This window comes from Rousettus aegyptiacus, unplaced genomic scaffold, assembly GCF_014176215.1.
Source record: "Rousettus aegyptiacus isolate mRouAeg1 unplaced genomic scaffold, mRouAeg1.p scaffold_m13_p_9, whole genome shotgun sequence".
Taxonomy (NCBI): Eukaryota; Metazoa; Chordata; class Mammalia; order Chiroptera; family Pteropodidae; genus Rousettus; species Rousettus aegyptiacus.
The window spans coordinates 69,955,362-69,972,011 of record NW_023416312.1 but is presented as its reverse complement, the minus strand read 5'-3'; the positions used below and the strand labels follow the sequence as shown (position 1 = coordinate 69,972,011).

The window sequence follows — 16,650 nt, the reverse complement described above, 5'->3', positions numbered from 1 at the left end:
TTAATTTTGTACTGGAATAAGGAATCCAACTGGACTTGTGAAATAACCTGATTTGTTTTGAATCAGAGTTTGTGCAGTTACTTGCTTTTCTATGTAATTAATATGAGCTTCAGAGATGAACCGGCCTTTCCATTTCTGAACAGGCCTCTATTGTGATATTTTAGGTATAATAAAACTTTAGTTATTTAGACTAATATTAATTGAAAACAGCTGAGTTCAATTTGTAAAAAAATTGACTTATAAAATATTTTCAAATCTGTATATATTAAGTTTTGGGTCTTAGATATGTACAATAATATCTGTGTAGTAATATAAACTATGTTTTCATGTATATTGAGTATTTTTAATTAAAATAATAGTTGAGTAACAATAATACAAGTTTTATTGCCTAAGTTCTTGACTGAATCATTCTGTTTCTTTCCTTTATCAGTTATCTACTTACTCTTTACTCTTCAATGTCCTGTTTACCTTCCATCTTATAAATGTTCTCAGACCTCTACCATTATCCCTGATTCCTTTTTCAGCTGTTGCCTTATCTCTTTGCTTTCTTTTAGGACCAAGCTTTCCATTTCTAGGTCTCTGATTTCTCATCACTCCTTAACCCAGTGCAGTCTGGTTTTCACCTCCATTTCTTCATTGGAATAGCCCCTCACTAGAGCTTCACGTATACCTACTAATGGCAAAATCCAGTTTAGAAGATGACAGTGATGAACACGTCTTTCTCTTTTTTCTTTCTCTTCGTCTTTCTTCTTCTTCCCGTCTTTCTTTTCTTTTCTTTCACGTTCTTCTTCGTTTTATTTTTCTTTTCTCTTTTTCGCGGTTCTTTCTTTTTTCTTTCTGCTATTCTTCGGAGGAGTGCTTGCTTTATTTCTTTCTTCTTTTATGTTATTTCTTATGTCGCTTTCGTGCTGGGTTATCTCTTATCTCCTCTCCAGCACAACCTCACTACTCTCTCTCCCCCCTCCCTCCTCCTCCCCTCCCTCCTCTATCCTGCCTTCTTCCTTCCTTCCTCTCCTTCCTTCCTTCCTTCCTTCCTTCCTTCCTTCCTTCCTTCCTTCCTTCCTTCCTTCCTTTTCAGTAGAAGAAAGATTTATTACAAGGAAAAGTACACTTCCACAAGAGAAGTGTCTCAAAAGGCCCACCATCTTTCTTCTTGAAATTATTTTTTTAGTTTATGCCTCATATTTTTCTTCCCATATTCTTCCGTTTTCTTTTTGATGTTCTCATCTAACTTTTCTTGTGCTTGCTCTTTAGGGTCTCATCCTTGTTTTATTACTCTAAACATTCTCTCTGAAGCTTTTATTACTCCAGATGTCTCTTTTATTGATCTAGGTCTGCATTTACATCCCATAACTTTTTTCTGGTCTCCAGACCTGTATTACTAATTGTCTGGATGCTCTACATATATTACACATTCAATATGTCTCCCCTTCCTGCCATCCTCTACCATAGAACTTGCTCCTCTATTCTGTTCTTTATTTTTGTTAGAGGTAGTGATATCTGCTCTATTGTCTAAGCTCTATACCTCAGTCCTTCTCATCTTTCCCTCTCTTTCCCCTCACCTAATTGTCACCAGGATGTTAATTAAACATCCTTTCTCCAATTCACCTCTTTTCCATCTCTACTACCCTGGTTTTTGTTGGAGCCCTCATTTATTTCTTGTCTGGGCAATTGCAATGACGTATTTTTAAAATTAAAGTATAGTTGACTGCAATAACTACTTAATCCTTTCCCTTTCTCTAGTTTCACAGCTTTTGGAGAAATCCCTGACTTAAATTTCTTTATTAGCTTTCCGTTATTAATAACATAAAGTTTGGGTATCCTAAAAACTTCGTTGGCCATACTTACTCACGTCTCTAACTTTTATTGCTTGCCACAATTTACTCTCCTCACTAGCCACATCACTCTTAGTTTTCTGCATAAGCTGAGCTTTTCCATTATTTTCTGGTTTCCTTTTTTGGGGGGAATGCCAGTTCTTTAATTTCTGGCAAATACCTACTAATTATTCAGGATTTAAAGTGGGGAAATAGCATAATGGTTAAGAACCTGGGCTTCTAGAATCAGACAACTTGGGTTCTAGTTTTAACTTGGTATATCTACTAACTGTGCAACTGACAAGTTACCTAACATTGCTGAGCATATTTTTCAAAGGACTCTAATAATATCTTTACAGGATTGTTAAAAGTATGGAATGATTTAATGTAAAGTGCTTAGCACTTGCCACAGAGTATGCACTTAATAAATATTAGCTTATCATTCACTCAACTGTCTTTGTTTTGTTTGGGTGGTTTTTGTACCAGTCGTCTTTTATTACATGTCAATTCTCAATTAGGACATGAAAGGATTTAACAAAGATCAGAGCTGCCAAGCAAAGAAGGTCATGATCAGGAATGCAGACTGTGCCCTCCACACTGGGCCCTCTTCGATGGCACTTGCATAGCTGCTTCACTGTTTATCTACTTGTAAGAAAGACAGTTTTAAAGCATATATGCTGCCAACATTATGGAAACCCCAGTGATCCTCTCTTTCTTATTACATACTTTTTGTGATACTGATTGATAATAACCTCTTAGAAATGCTCAACAATGCCTTTAGGGGTAAAATCCCACATCAGTTTCTAGCTTGGCAGCTTCTCTATTTAGACATCCATGAGTTTCTTTGCTGGTATAACTGATACCATCTTGGAGTCCTGGCGTCTGCTGTCCAAATGTCACTCTTTTGTTGTAGAAGAATAGAACCAAGAATAAGTGACATAAGCAAACATGTGCCTAGGCATAGCAAATAGATTATTCACACATGCTAATTCCATTCAGTGGCTAATACACTGGGTTGAAAGCATATCAAGGCTATGTTTGGGATCAGCTGGAGAGAGCACCCTTGTAGACTGATGATAGTTGTCTTAAATCTCAGCCATTAATTTGTGGTTGAGCTATCAGATAGGTAGTTTGTTTTTCCAAGAGTTATGGAAGATAAAGCTGCATAAGTAAAGGGGGCTATTAAATAGAATCTTGAATGCCAGGCAAATTTGGATATAATCCAAAAGTTGTTTTTCAACAAGAGAGTCATGATTTGCAAGTATAGTTATGAGGTTACTCTGCCACTGATTTGCAGAATTGTGGTGAGAAATCAGAAGAACTCCGCTTGTTGTCATACTGTATATTTTTTGATTCTAAGAAGCACTTTTTCACATACTAGCATTTTTTATATTGACCATATTACCTCTACGCCTCAGTGTAAAATAAAGATAATAGTATTTACATCAGAGTTGTTATTAGGAATAATTGTGTTAATACATGTAACACACTTCAGTCAGTGCCTGACAGGTAAGACATTTCAGTCAGTGACAGATGGTAAGCTCTAGCATAAGTTTAGCTGTTATCATTACTATTATTATTATGTAGTCAATATATACATTTAATGTAGTATTTCTTTTTACCTGAAATCAGTAGGTTTCTTAATAATGGATGACATTTTTAAATGCTGAGATTACAGACTAGGTGTAATATAATGGGGACCTAGAATAATGTGATAGTTGTGAAAATTCAAAAGTAAGTCTGAGATAACAAAAACATTGATGTATTAGATATACTGGATTAAAAAAAGGATTTAAGACAAGCCTCAGACTGTAAAACTGAATGAATGGAAAATGGATTGATTTAAGGAGGAAATGTTACTTGATATATGTAAAGTACTTAGAAAGTACTGTTTGTGTTAGCTATCAGTAAATAGAGGTATTTAAACTGGTTATATAATTAAACTTGGCATCAGATAATTTAATAAAATACCAAATTATGAATAAACCACATAATTTGCTACTAGAGATTTCATATGATCAAGGAAAAATAAAGTATGTTTTTAAAATATTTTTCAGTATAAATCATCAAGGAAGAATTCAAGTAGCCATGAAAATGATGAGGTGAGAAAAGAGGGTAATAAGAATTACTTAAAATATTTACTTGACATGTAGTTGTCTCAATCAGAGTAAAATGAAATCTATCTTTTGGTTTCTTTGTTATTTAATGCCTGGTTTCTCCAATAAAACTTAACATCATATAATTATTAATTTAATCATGTAATTTCCATGTTTCAGAGCAACAATAGTTCAGTTTTAGAATTTTATTAACTTTTTATTTTTGATTTTGGGGCTGGACTTCATTTTTACTTATTTTTTAAAATTTCAATTGGAACACAATATTATATTTCAGTTGTACAACACAGTGACTGCACATTTATATAACATCACCTATATAAATACAGTGCCCATCCGACACCATAGTTTTTACAATACTTCTGACTATATTCACCATGCTATATTCTACATACTGATGACTGTTTTGTAGCTACCAGTTTGTAACTCTTAATCCCCTACCTCCTTCACCTGTCTTCCCAGTTTGTCAATTGTCAGAATGCTTTCCGTATCTATGAGCTTGTTTCTGTTTTGTCTGTTTGTTTATCCTGCTCTCTAAAGTCCACATAAAAGTGAAATTATATGACATTCATCTTTTTCTGTCGGTGTTCCGTCACTTCGCACAATGTTCTCTAGGTCGGTACATGTTGTGTTGCGGTGGCAAGATTTCTTTTATGGTTAAATAATATTCCATTGTACATCTGTACCACTTCTTTATCCATTCATCCATTGATGGACACCCAGATTGCCCCCATATCTTGACTATTGTAAATAATGCTGCACTGGTACACATGTCCCTTTGAAAAAGTGTTTTGGGTTTATTTGGATAAATACCCAGAAGTGGAATTCCTGTGTCCTTTGTCTTGTGTTATAGTCTTTGTTTTAAAACCTGTTTTGTCTGATATTCATTTTATTTATTTATTTACAATTATTAGGGTGACATTGGTTAATAAAATCAACAGGTTTCAATTATACAGTTCAATAATATGTCATATGTATATTGCATTGTGTATTCACCATCCAAAGTTAAACTTCCATCAACAAATATTTGACTACTTTTATCCCTGTCTACCTCTCTCTTCACCCCCTTCTCACTGGTTACCACTGTTTGTCTGTGTCCATGAGTCTGTTTGTCATGTTCATTCGTTGCTTTCAGTTCTATATCCCACATATGAGTGAAATCATATGATTCTTATCTTTTTCTGTCTGACTTATTTCGCTTAGCATGATAATCTCAAGATCCATCCATCTTGTCGCAAATGGCAGTATTTCTTTTTTTTTTAATTAAAAATTATTGAGGTGACATTGACCAGCAAAATCTAATAAGTTTGAAACATACAATTCAACAGTATGTTGCGTATATATTGCATTGTGTGTCCACTGCCTATAGTTAGATTTCCTTCCATCACGAAATATTTGACCCCTTTTAGCCCTGTCTACCTCCCCCTCCCCTCTTCTCTCTGTAACCGCTAATTCACTATCTGTGTCCATGAGCCTGACATGTTTGGTGCTTTTAGATTTATAACACACATGTGAGTGATATCATATGGTTTTCAACTTTTTCTGTCCAACTTATTTTGCTTAGCATGGTTATCTTAAGATCCATCCATGTTGTTGCAAATGACATTTCATCTTTTTTATAGCTGAGTAATATTCCATTGTATATATGTACCACATATTCTTTATCCAATCATGTATTATAGGACACTTTGGTTGCTTCTATATCCTCCTGGTCACCTGTGAATAATGCTGCTTTGAACATGGGGGTGCATTAATTTTTGAAGATAAATGTTTTTAGGGTTTTTGGGTAAATACCCAGAAGAGGGATTGCTCTATCATATGGTAATTCAATTGTTAGTTTTTTGAGGAACTTCCATACTGTTTTCCATAGTGGCTGTACCAATTTTCAGTCCCACCAGCAGTGTATGAGGGTTCCTCTTTCTCTGCATCCTCTCCAACATTTGTTATTACTAGCCCTGTTGATGATAGCCATTCTAACAAGTGTGATATGATATTTCATTGTGATTTTGATTTGCATTTCTGTAATAGCTAGTGAAGTTGAACATCTTTTCATGTCTGTTGGCCATTTGTATGTCTTCTTGGGAGAAGTGTGTGTTCAGGTACTCTGCCCATTTTTTTTTAATTAGTTAAAATTTTTATTGTTGAATTGTATGAGTTCTTTATATATTTTAGATATTAAGCCCTTATCAGAGATGTTTGCAAATATATTTTCCTATTTGGATAGTTGCCTCTGCCTTGTTGATTTTTTTTCTCAATTTACTGTGCAGAAGCATTTTAGTTTAATGTAGTCCTACTCATTTATTTTTGCTTTTACTTCCCTTGCCTTTGAGGTCAAATTAATAAAATTCTCTCTAATAAAATCCTCTCTGTGATTTAATACTTATGTTTTTTTCTATGCAATTTATTGTTTCAGGTCTTCTATTCCATTTTGAGTTAATTTTGATGTATGTTGACAGAAGTCTAGTTTCATTCATTTCCATGTAGCTTTCCAATTTTCCCAGCACCGTTTATTGAAGAGGCTTTCCTTTTTTCATTATATGGTTTTCACACCTTTGTCAAAAATTATTTGCCTATATATATGGGGGTTTATTTCTGGGTTATCAATTCTGTTCCATTGATCTTTGTGTCTGTTTTTCTGCGACTTCCATGCTGTTTTGATTGTTGTTGCTTTGTAGTATAATTTGAAGTCAGGCAGAGTGGTACCTCTGGCCTTGTTCTTTATCCTAAGGATTGCTTTGGTTGTTTGTCTGTTTCTTTTTTTCTTCCATAGAAATCTGATGATTTTCTGTTCTACTTTTTTTTTTAATGCCATCGGGATTTTGCTGGGGATTGCATTAAATTGTTATATTGCTTTGGGTAATAAGGTCATTTCATTGTAAGAATGTTGATTCTTTCAATCAATGAACATGGAATATCTTTCCACTTTTTTTGTGTCTTCTTCAATTTTTTTTTAATAATGTCTTATAGTTTTCAGTGTAGAGTTCCTTCATATGGTTCATTAGGTTTACTCCTAGGTATTTAACTTTTTTACAGCAATTGCAAAAGGAACTTTTTAAATTTCTTTTTCTGAAAATTCATTGTTAGCATATAAGAATGCTATGGATTTTTTTACATTGATTTTGTATACTTAAACTTCACTGTATTTGTTTGTTGTTTCAAATAGTTTTTTGCTGGAGTCTTTAGAATTTTCTATATAAGGAATCACGTCTTCTACAAAAAGTGACATTTTGATTTCTTCATTCCCTATTTGGATGCCTTTTATTCCCTATTGCAGATTTGAATCTTTACTCCCTCCTCTTTTCTGTTTTTGTTGTCTCAAATGATTCCTATTTATACTGTTAGTTCATTTCTAGGTTGAGTCACTGTTGTTGTCTTCTCTTTATAAAGTTTTTTTTTTACCTTTAACCATTATGTAATATTTAAACTTCTAATACCCTGTTCTTAATAAGGCTTGCACTTTCCTGTTTCTTTCTGCCTGTTAGTCATCTCGCTCATAGTTATATACTTTTTGTCTTTTTGTTTCAGGTAGAATGACCGACCCCCTTCAGTATATCCTGTAATGCGGGCCTTGTGGTGGAAAATGTCCTCAGCTTTTGTATGTCTGAAAAAATCTTTAATTTCTCCTTCACATCTAAAGGAGAGCTTTCCTGGATATATTTTTCTTCACTGGTAATTTCTTCCAATAGTTTGAATATTTGATTCCACTCCCTTCTAGCTTGTAAAGTTTGTGCTGAAATTCCGATGATAATCTAATGGGTTTTCCTTTATAAGTTACTGTCTTCTTTTCCCTGGCTGCTTTGAGAATTATTTCTTTGTCATTAATTTTTGACAATTTTAATATGTCTTGGAGAGGGCCATTTGGGGTTGAGATAATTAGGTATTCTGTTTACTTCTTGAATTTGAGCATCCAGTTCTTTCCATAAGTTTGGGAAATTCTCGTTGACTATTCGTTTGAACATGCTCTCTGTTCCCTTCTCCCTCTCTTCTACTTATAGTATTCCCATTATTTTTTATTTTGCTTTTTCTGATGGTTTCAGATGGTTCTTGTAGAATTCTTTCATCTTTTTTTCACTCTCAAGTCTCTTCCATCTGTGTCATTTCCAGATTTCTGTATTTGGTATCACTAATTCTTTCCTCCATCTGGTCTACTCTATTTCAATAGCTTGCTCTTTCATTCTTCATTTCTTTTAAGGAGTTTTTTTATATCCAGAAGTTCTATTTGGTTCCTTTTGACTTGGAATCTCCTTGTTGTTCATTGGTTTTGTTTCTAAGTTCTTTGAACTGTTGGTCAGAATTTTCTTGCATCTCATTGAGTTTTTTTCAAAAGTGCAATCTTGAATTCTGTCATTTAAATCTCATATTTCTACATGTTTAACCTTATTTTCTGGAGATTTTTCATTTTATTTCTGAGCTTCCTTGTCACCTTGGTTGCTCATGGTATTTGATGGACTATTTTCCCACCTGGGCATAGAAGGGAATGTACTCTGCTTTTAAAAAAAAAATAAAAAAATAAAATTGATTATAATATAGTGATCTCTCTTTAGTAGTTTGATAAGAAGAGATTTTTCTTTTGATTTCCACTAGGTGGCATCAAAGCCTCCTGCACTGTCCAAGCCTCCTGCAACTTTGATTTGAGGTTAAAAATGCCCTTTACTCTCTGGGGTGGTGTGCGTGCCCTCTCTTACCAGGTTGCCTTGGTACCAGGGCTCTACCCACATGGGAAAATGTGAAAGGCAATGGGAATTCGAGCCTCTGAAAAGGCCCTAAAGTGCCGGTAGTGCCCCAACAGTCAGATGCAATTTTCTGCTACTTCCTTCTGAATTAGCTGACTGGATGGGGGTGGGATGGATTGAAAAAGGCCAGCAGTGTGTGTGGCTCTTTTCCTTCTGGCAGTGCTGACACTCAAGCTTCAGCTGCCTTGCTTTTATATCTCCGTCCCTACCACTGGTACCAGCTGCAGTGTATGTTTTAGTTCTGTTGCACAAATTCCCCTGGGGCTCCCATGCTCGCTCTAGGATGGTACAGAGAGGAGGCCAGGCTACATGACTCAGCTTTCTGCCTGGCAATGGCAGTTGCTAAGACATAGCTCTCACCCCTCCACACCTGGTCTCTGCCCTGCTCTCTGCCCTGAACACTGGGTTCCTCTGTGTAGAATATGCTGATCACTCAGGCAGGACTATTTGAAGCTTCAAAATACCAAAACAAACAACCAACCAAACAAAAAAAGCCCCGTAATTCCTGCTTTCCCTTTAATTTGCAAGGAGCTCCAGGCTGCATTTCACAGTGTCTGACTTTGATCCTCTCTCCCTTTCACCTCCCTATGTCCACAATTGGCCCACCTTCAGATTCTTTGATGCACAGATCCCTCAGACATGGTTGTGTACATGTTGGGTGTTGTTTGTTGGATTTTAGATGTTTGGCTTGTGGTAATTTCAAGGGGACAGATAAGGAGAGATTCCTCACATGACCATGCTCCTGATGTCACTCTTCTAGTGTCCATTTTTATTAAATACCTCTTTCATACCTTTACTTTCAGTCCGTGTCTCTATTTGAAGTGGGTCTCTTGTAGGCAGCGTATGTGAGGGACTTGTTTTCTCAACCATTTAGCCTTTTGGTTGGAACATTTATTACATTTACTTTTAAAGTCATTGATTATAGATATGCAGTTATTGCCATTTTATTATTCATATTTATTTCTTTCATCTTATTCTTAAAGAAGTCTCTCTAGCATTTCTTGTAACACTGGTTTGTTTTTGGTAAACTTCATTAGATATTTCTCATCTGGGAAGTTCTTTATCTGTCCTTTGTTTGTGATAGCTTTGCTAGGTAGAGTGATCTTAGTTGTCAGTTCCCTGCTTTTCCTAACTTTGAATGTTTGGTGCCAGTCTCTTCTGGCCTGCATAGTTTCTGTTGAGAAATCAGCTGACAGTCTTATGAAAGTGCCATTGTAAGCAGCTAGATGATTTCTTGCTGCTTTTAAGGTTCTCTCTTTATCTTTCACCTTTTACAGTTTAATTACAATGTGTCTTAGTGTGCATCTTTGCGCTCATCTTGTTTGGGCTTCTCTATGCTTCCTGTCCTTGGATGTCTATTTTCTTTGCCACGTTAGGGAAGTTTTCCATATTTATTTCTTCAGATAGATTTTCAGTTCCTTGCTCTATCTCTTCTCCTTCTGGTATCCTTATGTTGCCAGTCTTGGTACACTTGATATTGTCCCAGGGGCCCCTTTAACTATTCTCAGGTTTTTGTATTATTTTTCTTGTTGCTGTTCTTATTGAGTGTTGTCTGCTACCTTATCTTCCAAATCCCTGACTCAGTTCTCTGCTTTATCTAATCAACCGTTGATTCTAATATTTATTTTAGTTAGTGCCTTCTTCATTCCTGACTGATTCTTTTTTATATTTTTGTTTCTTATCTCTTTGTAGAAGGTGTCAATGAAATTATTGAGCATCCTTATAACCAGTATTTTGAACTCTGCATCGGATAGATTGCTTATCTCCATTTTGTTTAGTTTTTTTCTGGTGTTTTGTTGTATTCTTTCACTTGGGACATGTTTTTTTTTTTTTTTTTTTTTTTTGTCTCCTCATTTAGGACGCCTCCCTGTATTTGTTTCTCTGTATTAGGTAGAGCTGCAATGTGTTCTGGTCTTTGTAGAGTGGCCTTATGTAGTTAGGTGCTCTTTGGAGCCCAGCGTCACAGTCTCCCTGGTCACCTGGTCTCTTGTGTGGGTTGTGTGTGCTGTCATGTTGTAGTTAGGTCTTGATTTCTGTTGGCAGGTCAGTTGGAGATATTGACCCTTGGTCTTATTGGTTGTCAGGACTGCCTGTGACTTTAGTGGAGAGACTACTCTACAGGGGCTGACCATATAGAGCAGAGTTTGCTTTAGCAGGGATCTGGTACCTGTCCAGTCTCCCTTTTGGGTGTGTCTTTTGTGGAGATGGTTGGGTGGTGTTCTGGTGTGTTCTGAAGCTGGCCACCAGATGTGTTGGTTCTGGGGCCTCCTGGGAGGGGTCTCTGTTGCAAGCCAAGTTCAGCCACTGTCTGTGCCCTGCCCAGGGGCAGTAGGTTTGAGTCCCAAAGTGATCTGCAGATGGTTGCCACTTTTGATAGGCTTGGAGGTGCCTGGAAGAGGCTATGCTGCAATTCGAGGCCAGCTGCCAGTAGTGCTGGGCTTGAGGCTGCTTAGTAAGAGGTATGGGGCATGCTGAGGCCAGATGCTGCTTGTTTGGGGTTTGTAACCCTTTGAGAGATTTTAGTAATGTTCTTAGCATGCGGCAAGACAGGCTGTTTTATGGAAAAAGCCACTGGAAGTTGCTTGGGTGGGTCAGCAAGTTGGGTATGGCTGGGTCTCTGGGAATCACCAGAGCAGGTGATCAGTGTCATCCAGGTTGATATAGACTCAGGTATTGTGGCCATCTGCATCTGCATTCTGTGGGAGGAGGGCTCAACAAAGGAACAATTGCTTCCAGCAGCTCTTACATCTGGGAGAAAGGTGACCCTCCAGCCCTCACCCTGAAGCCAGACAAGTCAGTTCCTCTCTGCATGTCCTTGGCACCTTTTGATCTGCTTCTCAGCACTGGAGCTCAGAGCAAGTGAGTCTTTCTGCAAGTAAGTTTGTGTGCAGGCCCTTTCAGAGGCACACCTGGTACTTCAGCAGACCATCTCACTCAGCCACAATCTCTGCTGTTTTTCACAGCCAAAAGTTAAGGGGACTTCTCTCTCTTACACTGGAGCTCTGGGCTGGGGAGCCTGGTGTAGGGCTGGGACCCCTCCCTCCTCAGGGGAGACATCCACAGCTGAAATATTCTTCTCGATTTTTAACCACCACACCCATTTGTGGGACCAGCTTCTTCTGCATCTCCTGCCCTCCTACCAGTCTCAAGCTGGCTTCTCCTATATGTCCTTAGTTGTAGGACTTCTATTCAGCTAAACTTCAGGTGATTTTCACTGATGATTGTTCTATAGTTTAGTTGTAATTTTAATGTGGTCATGAGAGGAGGCAAGCACAGCATTTACCTACTCTGCCTTAACATACTTCTTAAAACTGTAATTTATAAATTTAAAATTTTTACATTTTTCCAACTTCTATCTTCCCAAATCAACCTGGTAGTCAGTTCGGATTTGTTTGGAATTTTTTAAACTCTTCCATAAATTCAGGGTATTATTTTCATATGTAAAATTAGATTTCTACAATTTGTGCATTACAATAAATTTTTTTATCTCACCATTTTAAGTCATACAGTAGCCTAGTATTTTTCAAATCATGTCTCATTATCATAAATACTTCGGCTTTCTATATATATATATATTTTTTGGAGAGATTGGTAGTTAATTTGAATTTGTTTCTTAGCTGGGTTTTTGAAAACTCCTTTGGTTTAGGAAGTGAAATCACACAGAAAACGTTTGCTGAACCCTGAGCTAGAGATTCTCCCTGTCCCTTTATATTTTATATCCAGTTTGGTCTTGTCTGCTTCAGTATTTAATCAATTACCATGACCTACCTTTTTTCTGTATTGAAATATTTTGAATATATTCCTCACCTGTATTTTTGCTGTTTCTGCCCTGGCATATGCCCTCATTGTTTCTTGCCTGTACTACTGCAGTAGCATCCTTGCTCTTCTCTTTCTTTCTCCAATGCATTCTCCTTGCAGCCACGATGATCGTTTCAAAGAACACAAATATCAGGCCATTCCCTTTCTTAGAAATCTTCAGTGTCTTCTCATCATTTAGAGGGTAAATTCCAAGTCCTTTTGGTCAATTTTTGCTTACTGCATCAGCCTCAAAAGAGGGCAAAACCGATTTGCCCTCTTTTTACCGTACACTTCAGTAATATAGAACTGCTCAAAGGTTTTCTACACTCATCCTTTCATTTGTTGTTCCTGTGTTTTTGTTTTTGTCCTTTCATCTTAGAATGAAACCTACTTCGTTTCTTACTTTCTCAGGAAACTTGCCTTTCTCCACTCCCCACCATCTCCCAAAGCGCCACCTGTCTGTGCCTCATGATATGCTATTCAAAGCTCTATCGTTTTGCTGAGAAGATTGTATTACCTGTATAAATGAATCTATTTTCTCTCTAGACTGAGAGATCCTTGAGTGGATGATATTTACTAAATTTCAAAATTCCCAGTGTTGAGCTGACATATAGTAGGTAGTTAGTAATCATTTGTTGAATGGTGGATAAATGCTCTATATGGTATACATATTCGAGATTAAATGTTAAGACTTTTATATTTCGGTTTTTAGTAATTCAAAAAACATGGACCACTTAATATTAATTTGTACAATTAAATTCTGTATAATTATTTCTAATCCTATATTAGATACATATAATTTTCCAGGGAAATGTTCTTATTTGGTGTGATAGAATTTTTGTATGCCTCTATGTACCTGCCTTAGATTATAACATATTGTTGCCATTACCCATCATAAATTAATCTGAACACGTGGATCTTTTCTAAGAAATATGAAAAGGTCTTTCTTTTGTGATATTTAAAGGAAATAAATTTATATAAGGAAAATATTTTATATGAGTAGATAGTAGTTTTAAATTTTTTAAGTGCTTATGAATCACCTGGAGAGCTTACCAAAATTCAGATTCTAATTCAGTAGGTCTTGAATGAGGCCTACATTTCTAACAAGCTTACAATAGATGCTGATGCTACTGGTTCACAAACCACAGTTTGTGTGGCCAGGTGGTAGATGGTATTTTCCAGATTCTTCCTTTAGGAGTCGATCAAAACAGTTTCCAGTTTTCTTTTTATATGTCTAAATCACCATTTGTGTTTTAATTTTATTTTTCATTTTTATTTTTATATTTTAGCAAGACAGTGATAATGCTAATATGTCACCACAATCTCCAGTATCATCTGAGGTACAAGTTCTGTTTTTATATATGTTTACATAAGTTTTTTTCTTGTTTTAGAACTCTATTCTCATCTTTCTTTTTTTTTACAATGTAATTTATTTACACATATTTAAAAATCCACATAGGTTAATTTGTACAAACTAGCCTATAAAAAATTCTAAGAACACCATCCTTTTGTACAAATATTCATAATAAATATACTTTAAGATCACAGAAAGCAATTCACTTCATATAATTTTTTTTTATAATCCATATTTTGAATTAAATGATAGAAACAGCTTTAAATTTTTATACATAATTAAAAGTACTTCAGCATTGTGCATTGACCTTTGGTTTTTCTCATAACCAATTAGGTCTGAAAGCAATGCAAGAGAAACTTCCTTTTTCCACGAGAAACTTCCCTGCGGTGGGTTGTTCCTATCGACAGGAGGGTACACATTTCCTAGTACCTTAGACCTGGGTAGAAGGCTTGGGTAGAAGGGGTAGATGAGAGTTTGTGAGCTCTCAACGACATACTCTGGTGTTTTGAATGATTGATGCTTCTGATTTAATTAAACCTATTGCTTTACAACAAGATAAATTTTGAAATTTCCATGCAATATCTTTATTTCACATTACCTTATTACTCTAAAAGTGTATTGGCATTATAAGTAATTGAGTAATTTGGTGAATTCAGGACTTTGCCTAAATGGATGATTCAAATTCACCATATAATTTTTATTCATTAGATAATATTTCTTTTGATATAGGTAGTGTTAAATATTTTTAAAAGCTAGGATTATTTGTCTATTGTTTGAGTTGCATATAAAACTGTTACATAGACTCGGACATTAGTTTTATAAACATGTTTCTAAATTATTTATATGGCAGGTAAAATAGTTTACATTGTTTTAGAAAATAATTTAAATTAGCATATCCTAAAAGTAGTGTTTATCATATGCTTCTGTAAGTCTTTTCTTTTACTTTCAGATATAACAAATGTAAGTATCTAACTGGCTACTTATTTGCCTAGGTGCTTTGTGATTTTATGATCTGTGATCATGGGAAGAATATTAGTACCAGTTTTCTCAAGAGAATTATATTGATTATATAATACATTTTGCTGGTATTGAATAAGTAAAATTTTTGCTTGGAATTCATAACATTTTAACCAAAATAATGAAGACAAACTGTGTGATTTGTGGACAGATTAGGTGGTAAGCATATGTTTTGGTAGCTTAATCAACATTCATCTTGAACTTCATATCACACCTTAATCAGTAGAAGATTCAGGGAAACAACAGAATTCTGATCGTTTCAATTTCATCTCTGAAAGGAAAATGTTAAAAAAATTAGTATCGTTGTATATTAGTATACTAACAAAGCTTGCCTGTATATTTGAATCTAAGAGCAATCTCATGAGTTGTATATTATCTTCATCATTTTACAGCTGAAGAGACTGATAACTTTGCCCAAAGATCCCAGTCAGTAAATGGTAGAGAACTGACTGAAACCCAGACTCTACTTCACAATTGTTGCACAGATTAATAAGAAACTGCTAAAATTATATTATCTTACCACTCTCCATTTACAAAGTGCTTTCTTCTAGTTGTCTCAGTTAATCTTCACAACACCGTGCCATTTTAAAGATGAAAAAACAGTCACGGAGAAATTAAATGTTTTGCTCAAGACTCAGCCTAAGCTTTCTGACTCCAATTTCAGATTAAAAAAAATATATATCACCGTTCTTTCCATATCATACAATTGTGTGAAAGCACATTTAAGCAATGTGCATTCAAATAGAAGACATAATAATTTATCATCTATCATTTTGCAGTCCCTGTTAGTATGAATGTGTAGATTTGACTTAGATTATCCTATAATATCTATTTTATATACTTCAATAATTTTCTTTTCCTTTTTCTTTATACTATTAGAGAGAAGTATTTAAAAGCTTGTGTAGTCAGGTCAATTAGCAAATATTTATAGACCTTTTAAGAGTTAAATTATCAATTTGAATTGAAGTGTAGTTTGCTTTCCTGTACTTCACTAATCATGGACAAAATACTTCTCAAAATTGGAATTTATATGAATACCTTGATTATTTTGAAAGAAAAGTTTTGTTTGTTTTCTGTTTTTAGGAATATGATAGAACTGATGGTTTTTCACATGGTCCTTTTGGCTTGAAGCCTAGATCAGGTAAATATATATTCTACAAATTAAATTTATTGGCTACATATGAAACTAGAGTTTTTCAGCTTTAATGAGATTTGATTCCATAGTTTTAAGAACACATAGATTCTTTCCCCTCTCCTAAAAGTAATTTTCTCTTAACTTTATTTGTCTTTCCAATTCCCATTCCCCATTTCTTTCTTCCTCTTTACCTTCAAGCTCCTGAAACCTCAGCTTTTTGCCTTAGATATACTGCAGTCTTATTTCTACTCTACTGTGACTGCTATTAGAATGACCACTCTGCCAGCAGACCAAACACTGTTTGAAATTATAGCACTCCATTATATTGTGGTTTTAAAAAGGGATCTTTTCGCATTTGGCAAGCCCAAAAGAAAATGGATCCATGTTACTTGGCAAGGTATTGAATTACAGTTTTTATTCCTGAATAACTATATTGACCTTCAAATATAACTTCCTTTTTCTTTAAAGATAATAGAGGCTGGTTTATGTTCAATAACAATTTTAACCTGGATCATATGTTTCTAAAAACATATGTTTAAATAAAAACATATATAGGTGGTAGAAATCATTACCCTATTGCTTTCAATTATGCAGATAAGTAGATTTCTATTATATACTGTAAAAATATTTAGAATGTATTAATAAGCAATAGTATTTTGTTTTGTATTGATTCTTTTATTATGCT

General features: G+C 35.2%; 1 protein-coding gene and 1 non-coding gene across 10 annotated transcripts in view; both read left to right on the top strand.

Moving 5' to 3' along the window:
• LRCH2 (leucine rich repeats and calponin homology domain containing 2) overlaps nt 1-16,650 on the top strand; it is a 100,837-nt gene that overhangs the window by 74,312 nt on the left and 9,875 nt on the right. For 3 of the 9 annotated variants that reach the window (XM_036226941.1, XM_036226939.1, XM_016132213.2), the window contains 3 exons: nt 3,872-3,916; nt 13,749-13,799; nt 15,914-15,971. In XM_036226941.1, coding sequence (XP_036082834.1) covers nt 3,872-3,916; nt 13,749-13,799; nt 15,914-15,971 — 154 coding nt within the window. Of the gene's footprint in view, nt 1-3,871; nt 3,917-13,748; nt 13,800-15,913; nt 15,972-16,163; nt 16,324-16,650 lie in introns of those variants that run through there. The other 6 variants (XM_036226942.1, XM_036226937.1, XM_036226943.1 and 3 more) reach the window with 4 other exon arrangements.
• On the top strand, nt 14,104-14,232 carry LOC118608168. Its single transcript, XR_004952960.1, has one exon. It is a non-coding gene; the product is annotated as a small nucleolar RNA SNORA35 (small nucleolar RNA).